General features: G+C 50.9%; 2 protein-coding genes across 2 annotated transcripts; both read left to right on the top strand.

The window, feature by feature from the left end:
- The first annotated feature begins 8,887 nt into the window (after positions 1–8,887).
- On the top strand, positions 8,888–14,122 carry Ccdc142 (coiled-coil domain containing 142). The gene is made up of 9 exons (XM_055596468.1): positions 8,888–9,920; positions 10,309–10,395; positions 10,468–10,617; positions 10,732–10,862; positions 10,934–11,047; positions 12,316–12,430; positions 12,726–12,903; positions 12,992–13,191; positions 13,329–14,122. The coding sequence occupies exons 1-9, from the start codon at positions 8,972–8,974 to the stop codon at positions 13,586–13,588; spliced, it is 2,184 nt and encodes a 727-aa protein (XP_055452443.1). The 5' UTR covers positions 8,888–8,971; the 3' UTR covers positions 13,589–14,122.
- Positions 14,123–14,261: 139 nt separating this feature from the next.
- On the top strand, positions 14,262–15,251 carry Mrpl53 (mitochondrial ribosomal protein L53). Its single transcript, XM_055596469.1, has 3 exons — positions 14,262–14,432; positions 14,603–14,715; positions 14,805–15,251. The coding sequence occupies exons 1-3, from the start codon at positions 14,341–14,343 to the stop codon at positions 14,957–14,959; spliced, it is 360 nt and encodes a 119-aa protein (XP_055452444.1). The 5' UTR covers positions 14,262–14,340; the 3' UTR covers positions 14,960–15,251.
- The last annotated feature ends 645 nt before the right edge of the window (positions 15,252–15,896 follow it).

A 15,896-nucleotide genomic window follows, 5' to 3' on the forward strand; every position in this document is an offset into this window, starting at 1 on the left:
CACACTTACACTTACACACACACACACACACACCACACACACACACCACACACACACACCACACACACACACACACACCACACACACACACACACCACACACACCACACACACACACTTGAAAAATGTGAACAGTGATTCCCTGGAAGGCTTGCTGAACACGCATGGCTGTGCTCTCAGTGCCCTGCTGCCTGGTTAACATTTCCGGCTGGTGCCCAGCTGTTGGCCTCCATCAGTTTCCTGGGTGATGTCGATACTGGTCCCCACACAAGGAGATCCACAGCCCAGGGATTCCGGACTTCGTTAATTTAAAAAGCACTCACAGCCCTCTTTCCATAAAGGACTCACAAATACACAGGACAGGTGTAGGCAATTTATTTAGCAACCTCGATGGCTGTTTGTTTTCTCATCCTTCTTCTGTAGTCCTCTACCAACTCTGTGAGGCGGAGATTGCCTCTATTGTACATAGGGAGGGCAGAGCTCAAACACTGAGGCCTGCCCCAGGGCCCCAGCTAATCACAGCTGACTTTACATTGCTTCAGTACCTGCAAGGTCCTAAATCATAAACAATTACAACCCTGCCCGTGACCTATACAGGAGATGTTTCAACACTCACAGAAAGGAGGAGGTGGGGTCTTACCTCCCTGGCGGAGCGCTTACTCTATGCCCAGCAATGGAGGGGAGGGGAGGATGGTGGGGAGAAAAGCTATTGTAACATCCATCTCTGGGGACAGATGGTGGCCAGGGTATCAGCAGCTCAAGGGCCAGCATCAAGGGGCCATGTTAGTCTCACTGGCTCCAGGAGAGATCTAATAAGGGACTTCTCAAGTGCAAATCCGTGGAGAATCTTCTGGCAGTGGGAGTAGGCGGGGATCTGATCACTGAACTCGGAGAGGTCAGAGGGTGGATAAGACAAGAGACCAGGGGCTGAGGGTTACACTGGCCCCTGAGGGCGGCACCTTGGACAGATAGGGCAGGGCCTAAGATGAGGGACGGTGAGCATCCATCACACCAAAGGGTGTGACTTGAGCACTGCCCACCCCCGAGGTCACCCCCTACTCCCTACCCTCCACCCCACCCCGCCCCCCACCCCCACTCCTGAGCTCGGAGCTCTAGCTGACCAACGAGTACCCTGGGGCTAAAAAGTAGGACAAACTCCATAGTCTCCTCTCTGGTTCTGATCTAGTCTCAAAATCTGAACTTCTGTGCAGTTCCTGCGGTGCGCCTTGAGGGACTTCAGAACTCCACTCTCTTTGATGTCCTCAGGATATGTGGTTCTCTCTCTCTTTCTCTCTACATCCTCTTTACAAAAGTAGGGACTGGGGGCTGGGTCAGTGATTAAGAACACTGGCGGCTCTTGCAGAGAACCTGGGTTTGATTCCCGACACTCACATGGTGGCTCACGGTCGCATCACTGTGATTCCAGTTCCGGGGTGTCCCATGCTCTCCTCTGGACGGCACAGGCATCATACACACCTGGCGCACAGACATCTATGCACATAAAGTAAAAACGAGAGGAGAGTGAACATTAAAAAAGTATTTTGGGGGCTAGAGAGATGGCTCAGGGGTTAAGAGCACCAGCTGCTCTTCCAAAGGACCCAAGTTCAATCCCCAGCACCCACATGGCAGCTCACAACTGTTTCTAACACATACATACAGGCAAAACACCAATGCACATAAAATAAAAATAAATTAAAAGATGGTTAAAAGGTTAAAAAAAAAAGTATTTTGGTCAGGTGTAGTGATACATACCTTTAATCCCAGGCTTTAGGAGGCAGAGGCAGGTAAACCTCTGTGAGTTTAATGCTAGCCTGGTCTGCATAGTGAGTTACAGGACAGCCAGAGCTATTTAGTGATACCCTGTCTGGAAAACAAGACAAAACAAAAGTATTTGTATGATCTGGGCACAGTGGAACACACCTTTAGCCGCAGCACTTAGGAGACAAAGTTAGATTCCAGCCCGATCAACATGGTGAGTTCAACACCCAGCCAGGGTGACATAGCACCTATGAACGTGTGTCTGTGTCTGTAGATGGAGCATTACAGGTGTTAGCTTGTTATGTGAGTACTGGAACCTGAACTCTGGGATCGTGCAGCCATTACTCATAACTGCTGGGCCATTTCTCCAGCCCTGATAGCCTCATCTGATAGGTGAAAACAGCAGACGAGAGAGCCACCGGCTAGAGGCCCCATCATAAGGAAGAAGCAGACTCCAACCAAGCGCACAGTGGGATTCCTGCCGTTGCTCTGATGGTCTCTAGAAGACTCTCTGGTCCCCAAGCCCTTTGAGCCCGCCTGGCAAGGGGCCCTCCTCCAGGCCACACTGAGCCCACCTGCTTGAGCAAAGTTCCCCACTCCTGAGTCCTTCTGGACCACCACCCCCCCAAACCCAATCCACTCTACAGCCATCTTCTGTCATTTCTTCTCAACTTTCTGTTGCATGCACTCCTCCTCTGCCACCAACTTCTCAAGCAGGAGATTGGCTTCCTATAGAAGGGAGGTCAGGTGACAAGCAAAAAGAAAAAGAAAATGGAGACCACAAAAGAACAAGAGACGAAGGCAAGGTAGGCATGGTGGTACAAACCTTTAATATCAGCACAAAGGCCCGTTCTATGAATCGGGGTCCAGTCTAGTCTACATGGTAAGTTCTAGGCCAGCTAAGGCCATATAGTAACCCTGTCTCAAAAAGCAAAAACAAAAGAAAGAGCAGGGGTAGGCAAACCCTAAAAGGTAATCTTGAATGATACCGATTGGGTGGGGGACACCTGGTTGGCAATGGGCCTTTGCTGTGTGAATCTATTTGCGGAGAGCTGTGGACAAATGTTGCTCACCCCGGATGAGGACCCACACTATCCAAGTAAGACACCACCGAAGCATTGGTGAACCAATGGGTTTTCTTGGGATTACTTATGGGGCAGAGGCGACTCAAAGACAGCTGTATCGCAAGGCCACCCCAGCATGGGCGAAGGCTCCTGAAAGCCAGATTCTAGAGCAGGCTGTATGCCCTGCGGCAGCTCACTGGGATGGCCGGGATCCTTCCCAGTGGCTAGAAGTTGGCCTGCGCCTCTTCCAGCACGCTTACTAGTCCCTACTCTTCCATGCAGCTCAGCTTGGCTGAGCGACTCCCAGCAGTCCCTGCTGTTTGGCTATGCCAGGGAAGGGAGGAGCCTGATGATCTGGTCAGCTTCAGGGACTTCCTTGGGAAGTTACACATTCTATACACACCTGTTGACCGATGGTGTAGCTCCTCATACGACCTTTGCTTTGGATCAAACATAGCCTGGGGTCCCCTGTGACTCTTCTAGTAGGCTGGGCTCTGCTTACAGTCTGATCTCGGAAGGCTCCATGGCCTCTCTAATCAAGGCAAGCAACTTACCCATGGGTTCTCATTGTCACCTGGCTCCTACTGACGCTGGTGGTCAAGAGCCAAGATATCACAAAATGTCTCTCTTGACTCTCTCACCCTCATTGCTGCAGGCTCCCAAGCTTTTGAACTCCCAGAATGACAGCTTTACCAATCTTGTCAGTTTAACTTTATGTCACATTTAGATAAAGCTAAGACAATTTTTTAAACAAATCTTGTTTTTGTTTTTTTGTTTGTTTGAGGCTGTGTGTGTGTGTGTGTGTGTGTGTGTGTGTGTGTGTCAGTGCTGGACCATGCTCTGTAGACCAGGCTGATGCACAGGGATCCACGTGCCTTTAAAAGGTGTGTGCTGTGCACTGCCTCACACCAAGCTAGCCTTAGACAGCTTTAAACAACCCAAACACTTTTACATAAATTTTGGTTTGCTGTGACTCAGTTTCCCCAGACTGCTGGTTGAAGTCTAACACAGCAAAAATATAATTATCTGGATTGCACATACCGTTTTGTTTAAGCCAGTTTCTGCAAATATCATGACAAGTTGATCAGTGTAACCTTGGTGATTTTCAGAGGTTTGTTCGTTTTATTTGTGTGAGTGTCTTAATTGCGTGAATGGGGGCGCAGTGTGTGCATGTTTGTGTCTGTGGAGGTCAGATCAGGCTTCTGACCCCCTGGAAGCAGAGTTGTGGGTGGTTGTGAGGCATCCTGCGGGCGCTGGAATCACACCCAGGCCCCCCAGAAGGGCAGCTAGTGTTCGTACCGGCTCAGCCGTCTCTCCCGTCCAATGTTATTCAGTTAAATAAACTGTAATCATCGGAATATGGGTCACCCTTAAATTCTATCCTCATACAATTTAGTCCCTCTGACTCGGCTTTAGTCATTCAGGGTTTGGCTCCATCCTTTATTTTTTGACTCTTAGAACAGAATCTTTTTATCATGCAAAATTCATCCTTATCCACAATATTTCCTTTCCTTTTTTTAAAAAAAGATTTATTTATTTATATAGTGTTCTGCCTGCATGTGTGCCTGCTCGCCAGAAGAGAGCACTGTATCTCGCTAAGGATGGTTGTGAGCTTCCATGTGGTTTCTGGAAATTGAACTCAGGACCTTTAGAAGAACACCCAGTGCTCTTACCCTCTGAGCCATCTCTCTGATCTCTGCCTTTTCTTTTTTACTTAAATGATTTCCAACATTCTCTTATACCCTTTTACCGTTATTTTCTAATTTCATTCCTCTATATAACAGTTGAATACAAATAACATACATGGCACCTTGAAACAAATTTGTAACAAACTGAGATTGCCCATACAGATACTTTTAGCCGCCGACCTTTTTCATTGCAAGTCTTAAGCAAGCCTTTTCTTTGCTCAAATTTTTACTACCTTTCTTTCTCCCTCTAGTTAGAAAAAAAAAATAGTTTCCATTTTAGAAGAACCTTGACATATTATCAAAATGACCTTGATGTTAAGGAATATGACCTTTCAAACAAGAAATGGCAGAAAAGAAAACAGACAGAGAGCCAAAAATATCTGCATGTTAACTCTGTAATTGCAATTTTGGAGGAGACATTTATTAATGTCTTTTAATTCTCATTGAAAGGAAGGGTGTTAGTCCTCGTTTTCTTTCTAGGACAGGACTTTGCCCTTGGAATGGCCCCTCTCTCTCCACTTTTAACCTTGATTTCTTCTTTCTCTCTGGAGTCTCCCTTCTGTCTTGCTCCTTTTGAGGTTTCTCTCTTTGGTAACTTGGACCTTGACTCTTGGAGACTTGCCTACCCTCTTAATCTGATTTAAGGTTGTCAGCAGCATCTAAGTTTTCTGATTGTGTTTTTCCTGACCCTTCTTACACAGACCTTTTGCCGTTCTAGCCCTCCATCTTTTCTCATTTTTTTTTAGTCTGTCTGATCAGTGGTTAGTTACAAAGTGTAATTTTAGCATCCCATGTCCCAAAAGAGCCAAGGGCTTTTTTTAATATTTAATCTCAAATATTTTTTCATCTGGCTCTTAAGTCTTTCTAGAAACACTGTGGGCCCATCTTTTCCTGCTGTGCGTTAAGGCGCCTAATGACACCGTGGGGTGGCGGCCCACTGTGAATGAAGGCCGATCTACTTCACACATTGTGCAGAGCTTTCCCCACCGCCTGTGACCTGGCGCTTATGTCCTCTGCCTGGAATATTCTTTCCCGGCCAATGGGCTGCCTCTCCTGCCCCTTTTAGATCTTGGCCTAAATGTCCCATTCTCAGGGAGGCTATCTTTAACCACTCGCTAAAAGAGTGTGTGGCAAACTGTGATGTGATCGGTATCTTTCATGGATACTACTACCTCATGGAATAGAAGGGTTTTAGATTATTATTGGGGGTGTGTGTGTCTGATTTTCTCCTTCACCATGTGGGTTCCAGGGATCAAACTTAGGTTGTCAGTCTCGGAAGCAAGTACCCTTATTCGATGAGTCGTTTCACCAGCCCTCCCAAAGCAAAGCAAAGCAAAGCAAAGCAAAGCATTCTAGCGGATGACCACATGTCTGAGACAAAGGGGTAACAGAAGGATGCTCAAGATTTCATAAGTAAACAGAAGTGTGTGCTATGAGCCAAAAACCAAAACAAAAAACCAGCCAAATAAAAGATAACTTAAAGTTTCTTTTACTTTTAAAAAAAGATTTATTTGATGTTTATGAGTACTCTATCTGCATATATGCCTGGGTGCCAGAAGAGGGCTTCAGATCATGTTACAGATGGTTATGAGCCACCATCTGGTTGCTGGAAATTGAACTCAGTACTTCTGGAAAAGAAGCTAGTGCTCCTAACCACTGAGCCATGGCTCCAGCCCCCAGTACCTTTCACTTTTCAATTATGTGTATCTCTGTGTGGGTGCAAAGGACTTCTAATCCAGAACCATTTTTGCTGTGGCAAGGAATCACACTGGAAGACTTATGTCTATGTGATCTGGCTGAAATGAAGACTGGCCACACCTTTAACCCCTCTAGCTGGGATGCAGACACGCCCTTAGTACACTCCTTTAACCCCAAACAATGACGGCAAAGTTAGTTTGTAGAAAGAAGCATCCATGTTTTAAAGTGCAAGAGTCAGAGAAAGTCACAGATCAGGGCAAGATTTAGCAAAACAGGATATCCCCAACTCTCACAAGGAGAGGAGAGAGATGCTACTTGGGAGAGCAGTGCAGAGTCAGAGAGAGAGAGAGGAGGCAGTTTTACTGGGGTGGTTTTACAGAGACAGAACAGGTTGCAGAGAGAGAACAAGCTAGACACAGGTGAAGACAGAATGAGCCAGAGATTGAGAGGGAGCCAGAAGATTAGAGCAAATTGATAACATTAGTACGAGGCCAGGCAGGGTAATTTGGTCAGAAACAGAGAGTTTGAATCAGTCAGCTTGGAGAGGACTTTGAGCCAGATCAGCTATGTTGAACCAGCTAGCTAGTTCAGAAAGAGCTAGAAAGGGTGAGCAAGTCTCAGAGGCTGAAAACATTCTAGGCCTAAGTTAGAAGGCTAGAAGCTTCCAGGTCTAAGCCTAGGTTAGCAGACTGAGGCAGTAATCCTTGAGACAATGAAATCAGGCGGATAAGATACCTGCACTTGTGGGCATGTGCAGGTGCCCAGAGACCAGAGACATCAGTTCCCCAGGAACTGGAGTTACAGGTTGCCTCAGGTGAACAGAGGTCCTCTGCCTGAGCAGTTAAGCTGAAGCATCTCTTCAGCTTCAGTTAGTTAATTTTGAAACCTGTTGAATTTGTGGGGTCATGAATCTGCAGCTGGGACCAATTCTTTTTTTTTTTTTTTCTACCCCCAAGACAGGGTTTCTCTGTGTAGCCTTCTCTGTCCTGGACTCACTTTGTAGACCAGGTTGGCCTCAAACTCACATCAACCTGAGTGCTCAGATTAAAGGCGTGTGCCATCATGTTGGGCTCTGGAGCCAATTCTTAATGTGACCTGTATTAGATCAGTATTGACTCAGGACCCCCAAGACCAAGTTCTCAGCACAAAGGAGATTTAACTTGCCCCAGAGGGACAAAGGATGGGAATGAGAGGCAAAGACAGGAGATAGAGCATGAGTGAGAAGGGCAGGAAAGGAAGGAGAGGAGACAAAAGGGCAAGTGAGAGGAGTAAAGAGTATCCCTCCTGGAGGACAGAGGGCTGCCTCTGGGTGGCAGGAGACGGACACGGCCCTCAGACAAATGGAGGTTTATAAAGGTAAAGGGGAAACCCTTGTGTTAGGATGGGGAGTTTAATTAGGTGAGCTAAGAGGCTTTTGATTGCTGGACTTCAATACTTTGATACTGGACCTTGGTAGTCAGCCTCAGGCGGGAGAAGTGGCCAAATAAGGGAATAGGCCTTGGTGGCTAGCTTTAGGAATATAACCTAAGGTTTTTAGCAAGGCGGAGGGAATGGGAAAAGGTCTACCAGAGCCATTCTTGCCACAGTGGGGCTAGCCAGAGTCCTTTCATGACCTGTGTCCTTATCCTGAGGACTTGTTGACTCTGAGATTCTAGAAAAAAGTGACGAGGAAAGTCGCTGGAAGTTTGGCCTTTCAATGGTCCCAACCTGATCCTTTGGTCTCTCCCTCAGTAACTGTACATTTACTTCAGGAAAGCTAACCCCCTGGCCTTCAAGCCACTCTCAAGAGCCTGGATCTCGCTATAGCCCAGGCTATCCTGAAACTATGTAGGCAAAGTGTCGACTGCCTCTAAGCAACCCCCTGTCTCCACGTGTTGAGTGCTGGGCTATTGTGATGTTTTCTTTTCCTTGCTTGGGGTCTTTGCTCATCCTCTGTCACACTATCTTTCTAAAGACACTTGTAACCACCACTTAGTCCTCAACCATGAGGCCCTCAAATGCTCAATTTTGCCTACTTAGAGCATTGGAGCAGCAGCCTGGCTGGGGGGGGGGGGTCCCCTCTTGCTGTTCGTTTGCCTAAAATCTTTAGGAGTAGGACCGGAACCTGCAGACTCCCAAAGCTCCCAAAGACGACCGAAAGAAAGCATGAAGGAGGCTGGCCGTGGTGACACATACACACACTCTTAACCTCAACAGAGGAGGTAGAGGCAGGCAGACAACTGTGAGTTCAAGACCAGCCTGGTCTACATGGTGAGTTCCAGGCTAGCCACGACTCAAAGAGAACAAAACAAAACATCAAATCCACAAACAAACATGGAGACAATGATCAGGGCAAAAGAAAGCTGAGGTCTCGCTTTCCTCTTTTCTTTTCCTCTTTTTAGAACGAGTTCGTTGCTAAATCAGGAGCCTCAGGGGCCCCAGAGGGCCGTCAGACCGCAGGAAAGTGGGACGACGTCAGGGAGCCCGAATGGAGGGGCCAGAGGTCACACCATTCAGCTAGCTCGACGCGCCCTACAGCGTTTGCCGTTAGCGCCACCTCCCGTCCACCATGACAGGAACGAGCAAGTCGAACTAGACTTTGATGTCCCTTAGGGGCCGGGAACTGGCGGCCGGGCGGCCATTTTTGTTAGGGGCAAGGCCACGGCTACGGGGCGCAAGAGAGGCCACGGAGCTTCCGGCGGCTCGCTGGTGAGTGCCGGCGCACGGAGCGCCGCGGGGTGCGGGGAGGCGGCGAGCGTTAGGTTCGTTTGGGACTCGCCGTGCAATGGCCCGGGCGCCCCTCTCCGGTGGCCTTCTGCCTCCACTCGCTAACGTACCCCCGTCGTGGGCGCAGTCCGTGGGCGCTGGGGAGGAGCGGGGCGAGGGGCGGCGCCGGGGGCCGCCGGCGGCGGGCAGCGCCCCGCGCCCGGACTCCGGCCGAGAGCCGTGGGCCCCCGCGGCGGCCGGCGGCCCGATGCCCCTCGCCCTGCAGCGGCTCCGGGCCACGCTGCTGCGCCTGCACCGCGAGCGAGAGCGGCTCCTGCGGGCCCGGGACTGCGCCCGCCTCCTGCAGGTGGCCGTGCGGCTGCTCTGCTCCGGCCCCCCGGCCGGCTCCCTCCCCGTGCAGCAGCTGCTCGGCGACCTGCAGCTGTGCCCCTCGCGTGGGGCGCCTCTGCGCCTCGGCCTCCCGGGCCCCGCGGAGACGCTTCTCCGGGCTCGCCCCGTCGGCCTAGCCGCCCAGCGCCTGGATGCCGTCATCGAGATGCAGTTTCGCGCCCTAGGCCGGGCACCGGCTAGCCTGGGCCTGACGTCCCAGCTAGCCGAACTGCTGCTGGCCCTTCCCTTCTACCACACGCTGCAGGGACGAGCCCTGAGCTGCGTCCCCGGGGCTGCGCGCCCATTCCCCACGGCCCGTGTGCTCCACCTCCTGGCTGCGGAGCGGGGTTGTCAGGTGGCAGATAGGCTGGCAGAGGCCCTTGGCGGCTCGGGCTTGCAGCACCAACTCCGCCAGCAGTGCGACGAGGAGCGGGAGCTGCTGCCCGGGCTGCTGGGCCTAATAGGGGGCGTGGCTAGCACCGACGGCGGTGGACTGAGGCTGGGAGGGCCTGGAACCCTGTGGAGCCAGTATTGGACCCTGCTGTGGGCAGCCTGTGCTCAGAGTCTAGACCTAAGCGTGGGACCCTGGGACGACCGCAGAGCACTGGCACAGAAGCTGAGTCAGGCACTAGGTCAAGGTAAGTGAGGGACCCGAGCTGGCATTTGGAGGTTGTGGTGAGGACGTATGTCTCCCTTTACCTTAGTCGGTGGAGGCTCACTCAGCTCTAGCCTGTCAGCAAGAGCAGGCCCTTTAGAATGAACTTCCCTGAGTTTAATGTATAGCGTGTAGGTTTTTTCGAGGCCACCTTGCTTTCCACACCGGTCTTTGAGTTGTTTTTTGTTTTTTAACTACATAGTCGTACTGGCCTCCAACTCCTGCCTCAGCCTCCCACTGCCTAGGCGCTACTGTGCCTGACTTTCCGCCTCTAACTGAGTGATGGAGAACAGTATCGTGGGGTGGGTGGGGGCTCTAAACAGGGAGGCTTTGTTTTCAGCGCCCCCCCTCCCCGCCATTTCTCCCGTTAGCATCCCTGCCTCCAGAGTGTGAGAAGGAGCTGTTGTCTCTGTGTCACAGCCTTTTTCATCAGTCTCTTATCGGGAGCTGGGACCAAGGTAAGGAGAAAGAGACATTGGGGGCGACCCAAGGATCAGCCCACCCCTTCAGACTACATTCTATCGTTCCAGGGTTCTGCCAGGCCTTGGGATCAGCCGTGGCGACTGAGAACAGCCCCTCTTCACCATCTCCTACTGCTGAGCTGCTGTTGCAGCTTTTCCCTCCCCTCTCGGATAGCCTTCGACAGCCTAGGTCAGAACTTAGCCTGTGCCATCCTCCAGGTGAGAAGAGAGCTGTGGAGTCGGGGAAGGAGGCGGGGAGGGCAGTCGCTACCCTTTTCCTTCCCTCTGTTCCGAAGGCGACCCACAAGCCCTGGGATGCTCTTCCCCTCCCAGGTCCTGCAGCTGTTGCTCTGGGGCTCTGCACCCTGCAGACCACCGTGCTCTGGTTCCTGGGCAGAGCTCAGCAGCACCTGGCAGCATGGGCCCCCGGTGCCTTCCTCCTCCTGATCCAAAAAGACTTGCCTGTGAGTGACCGGGAGCAGGGAAGGGGTAGTCTGGCCTGAACTGAGCCCTCACTCTCCATTTCCACCTAAAGCCTCTGCTGCATGCAGTGGAGGCTCTGTCCAGCTTGGCCTCCGAGGCCACCTTAACTCCGGAGGTGGAGCAGCAGCTGGGCCTGGAGATCCAGAAGCTCGCTGTGAAGATGCAGGTGAGAGCAAAGCCCCTGATGCTGGCACAGGAGGTGCCTGCCAACTCAGCACAGGGTTGGGACTTGCAGTCTCCTTGGAGTCTCCACTAAATTAATTTTTTTTCTTTGTTGGCTTCTTGTTCTGCCTTAGTCTTTACTACAGAAAAATTTCAAATATGGCCTTAACAGTAAACAACTCACGGTCAATTATGATTCATACACCTTTGCTACCCCCTAGTGGTAGGCTCTGACATTACTTAGACTTCATTAGTGCCTGCAAAAAGTGGCAATCCATAATTACATTTTTCATTTTTCCTACTAGTGTTTAATTCATGGTTCTCCTTTCTCTGTTTTTGTTTTTGTTTTTTAAGACAGTGTTCTCTTTGTAGCCTTGGCTGTTCTGGACTTGTTTTATAGACCAGGCTGGTCTCAAACTCAGAGAGATCTGCCTGTCTGTGCCTCCCCGAGCGCAAGGATTACAGGGTTATGCCACCTCACCTGGCTGGTTCTCCTCTCTTTAAAATCTTAATTCAGACAGATAGATAGATAGTATTTTTATGCATACACATACAGTGTATATATACAATGTATACACGCTCTCTATAGTATTATAATCCTCCTGCCTCAGCTTCCCCAACCCTGGGGCTATAGTCATATGCCTGTGCTCAGCTCACATTTATACAGAACTTCTGCCAAATGCCTCCATTTTTTTTTTAGATTCTTCTCCTCTAAGAAAGGCAGCAAAACAAAGACGCTTGTTATTACTGTCTTTCTTTCATAAAACACAGCCTGCTACAAGCCCCCTCCCTTATTTTATGGGTTATTTGCTGTCCAGGAATTAAGATGTCAAAGAATACTTAATGCAAGGACATTCCAAAGGTTCCCATCTGTCTACTGTATGCTTTGGACAAGTTATAAACCAAGTTGGGTTTTGTCTCTATTTTTTGAGACAGGGTCTCACGTATCCAAGGCTAGCCTTGAACTTGTTATGTATAGCTGAGGTTGGTCAGAATTCCTAATGCTCCTGATTCTGCTTTTCAAGTGCTGTAGTACAGCCACAGGCCAATGTGCCTGACTTGCCGTGTGCCTCTGACTGCTAGGAACTGGCAATCCTAGATATTACGCATGGTTTGCATCCAGACCATTTGGACATTTCTCCTTAGAAAACGCCCAGGCTCCCTCAGCAGTACATCTGGGTTTTACAGACTGCACACTGAGGCCTCAGGTGGGAGAAACATATCCTGTCAGTCTGACAGGCCAGCCCTTCTTCCCTTCTTCCGCCCATACAGCTCCTGCCTGAAGAGTCACTGAGTCTTTTTTTCCAAGAATGTCATAAACAAGCCACACAGGGCTTCAAACTCTACATGCCAAGGGGTCGATACTGGAGACTTCGACTGTGCCCTGGTAATTTTTCTTTCTTTCTTTGCGGTGCTGGGAATGAAACCTGGGACTTCATACGAGCTAGACAAGTAAGCCTTTCTATGCGAGCCACACGCCCCTGCCCACCCCAGCCCACTGTCTTGGTAAACTTCTCGTTTCTACCTTTTCCTTCCAAGGGTTCTCAGTATGTAAACGGTCCAAGTCCTCCCAGCTGTGGCTCCGCATCACCGTCACCATCCTTGTCCTCTTCTGCTCTTCCCTCTGGGGCCATCGGGTTTCCATATTCTCACAATCTGTCCTTTCTCTTCTCTCACCCCAGAGCATCCCAGTGCTCCTAGTGAGTATGCAAGGATGGTGGTACACGCCGTGTTGGAGCCCGTGTTGCAAGGACTGCGGGGATTGCCGCCCGAAGCCCAAGCCCCTGCCCTCAGCCAGGCACTGACAGCCACACTGGGTGCCTGGCTTGACCACATCCTCACCCATGGGATCCGGTTCAGGTGGGAAGGAAAGATGGTAGAGGCGGAGGGAGAATGCCAACAGGGAGGCAGAAGTGTCAGGTGGCCACATTGTACCTGGACACTCTAGCCTGCAGGGGGCGCTGCAGCTTAAACAAGACTTCGGAGTGGTCAGGGAGTTTCTGGAACAGGAGCAGTGGGGCCTGTCCCGGGATCTTCGCCAGACCCTGCTTTCCCTGGGCATCTTCCAGCGGCTGGACGGGGCCCTGCTATGTCTACTGCGGCAGCCCCTGCCCAAGAATCCAGTCCACAGAAGGCATCCATGTTGCTGTAAGTTATTAGCCCTCCCCAACCCCAGGTTTTTCTGAGTCCCTCCATCACTGCTTTAAGAGACCCACACCCCAATTTCCCCATTGACTTGGCATCAGCATCACCCACCAACCTGCCTTCCACTCCTGCTTTCCCAGGTTTTTGTAATGAGGTCCAGACCACTGAATTGCCCACCAGCAGCCTCAACAGCCTGGAAAGCTTGGCGCCTCCTCCTCTACGGCCTGTAGTCTCCCCAGCCCAGACCGCTCACCTGCTAAGCACCCTGGGAGGAGGAGGACCTAGTCCTGAGGCTTACCTGGCTGGAAACCAGCAGGCCTGGCTTGCCTTGAGGCTGCACCAGCACTCTCGCTGGCACCTGCCTTTTCTTTCGTGCTTGGGGACAAGTCCTGAACCCTAAGTTGCCTAGGACCAGGAGTTCCATATTGTGCTCTAGACAAGGAGCTGTATGTTAGAGAGGCTTACAGCCGGAGCGTGGTAGAACACATACATAAGCCTCACAGGCTGGAAATGAATCCAAGATCACTCAAGTACCTACAATCCAGAGTAACAGGCAAATTACAGCCCGAAATCTGAATCAGCAGCAATGAAGACATTTTAGAGCTACAAATAGGTCTATAGGGTTGGCTCTCTGGAAACAGAAGCAAGCTACTTGCTTTCTCTTGAATCCCAGGAGCAAAGCCAAAAAGTCACAAGGAAACACAGGTGGCACAAGCATTTCTACACGTGGAGAACCTGTCTTACCCCTTCGCCATTTCTACTAGTCTTTAGGCTGTAGGACGTTTAAACTACCGCTGATGTTACCAGGGTTGGACTTGCCATTGGCGGGTGGACAAGCCCTGCTGTGGTAGTCCTCTCAATGGAAGGAGCTAGGACTTACGATGGTGTTGACCTAGATCTAGCAGGCAAGATAGTGTAGGGAAACGGCTGCAGGAGACGACATGTTTCTGTGCAAAGGGGGTTTTGTACGTTCACTGTCTATACTCTGTGTGTGGCACAGAGTGCTGCCGAAGGCTGAAGTATTTGTCCACCGCCCATTATGGGCCGGGCGGCGGCTCCAGCTGGCAGCCTCTAGAAGTACCGCAGAGGCCGCCGGAAGCGGTCCGTTCCAATAAAGGGCTCCCCAGCCCTTCTTCCGGAGCGGAGGTAGCCATGGCGGCCGCTTTGGCTCGGCTCGGACTGCGGCCAGTCAAGCTGGTTCGAGTTCAGTTCTGCCCGTTTGAGAAGAACGTGGAGTCGACGAGGTATGGGTTCTGGGGAGGTGGGAAGCGTCCGCCCCCCCCCCCCGACACCTGCGCGTCCACCCTCGACCCCCTGCCCTTGTTCCAAGGTATTGCAGACCCGCTCTCCCAGCCTCGCACACCCCTTCGTCTGGTCTCCAAGCTCTCTGGTTCATGCTGTCCTCCCACTGCAGGACCTTTCTCCAGGCGGTGAGCAGTGAGAAAGTCCGCGCCACCAATCTCAACTGCTCGGTGATCGCCGACGTGAGGCACGATGGCTCCGAGCCCTGCGTGGACGTGCTATTCGGTAGGCCTGGCTGGGACTAGGGCGGAGCGCGGCCCTGGCCCTGCCTACTCCAGATCCCTGACTCACTCACTGATTTGCATCCTCCCCAGGAGATGGGTATCGGCTGATTTTGCGCGGCGCCCACCTCACGGCTCAGGAAATGTTAAGTGCTTTGGCCTCCCACATCCAGGTCAGGAACGCGGCAGCGGCATCATCTGCACCCAAGGCAGACAAACCCGGCCCAGGTTCGGGTACCCGGCGCTGACATCGCAGAAGAGTCCAGTAACACAATGTTAGTTTGGAACTAAAGACAGTTATCTAAGAAGAGGCAGGCTTAATGACTCACAGTGCTACATGGAGGTCACGAAACAGCCTGAAGCTGTGAGAACCCTACCACTTAACAGTGCTTGTGGGGCAGGAAAAGTAAGACTGGGTGGTGAAGGGACTGGACAGATTTGAATTTTTCCTTCTCACTTTCCCTCACTGCTTAAACATACGTGAATTTGGCTTCATCTGTCACCCAAGTACCTTTCATTAAATATTTATTGCCAAATGAATGTTGTTTTTCTTAGGTTGCTTGCTTGCTTGGTTTTTGAGACAGGGTCTTACGATGAGCTAACCTGAAACTTGGTATGAAGACCCAAGGTGGCCCAGAAATTTGAAACAATTCTGCTTCATGTTCCTGGTGCTGGGATTATAGATATGGGCCACCTTCAGGCCTCAGGCCTCATCTTTCTCAGTAGTTTTTGTCTACTCTTCATTTACCCTCATATGGAGCCATTCATTCTGTCATAATTTAAGCTGCCCTGAACTTAAACTTTTCTATTTGGCTATAATTCCAACTTCTATAAGCCTACATTTCTATTTGGTTCTAATCCCAATTTCTGTGGTTAGCTACTACCCACTTCCTCCATATGCCACCGACATTCTTTCCTGAAAGTGGAGTCTGCCATCTGTACACAGTGGCCTCTTCTGGCCTCCCTGCCCTTTTCAAAGGCACCTCACCTGCTCAGCCTCCTAGGTTAGAAATGCAGTGTTATCTCTCATGCCCTTACCCTTTCCCTGTACATCCAACCAGTTCGGTTGCACTGAAAAAGGAAAGAAAGGAGATGCTAGTTCCACCTGCTGGTACACAGGAGGCCAGTCTGGTCAACTTCGCATTCAGTCTCCTATACAGTTTTATTCTCCTGCCTGGTCTCATT

Source organism: Psammomys obesus, unplaced genomic scaffold, assembly GCF_907164565.1.
Source record: "Psammomys obesus unplaced genomic scaffold, mPsaObe1.curated_primary_1811, whole genome shotgun sequence".
NCBI lineage: Eukaryota > Metazoa > Chordata > Mammalia > Rodentia > Muridae > Psammomys > Psammomys obesus.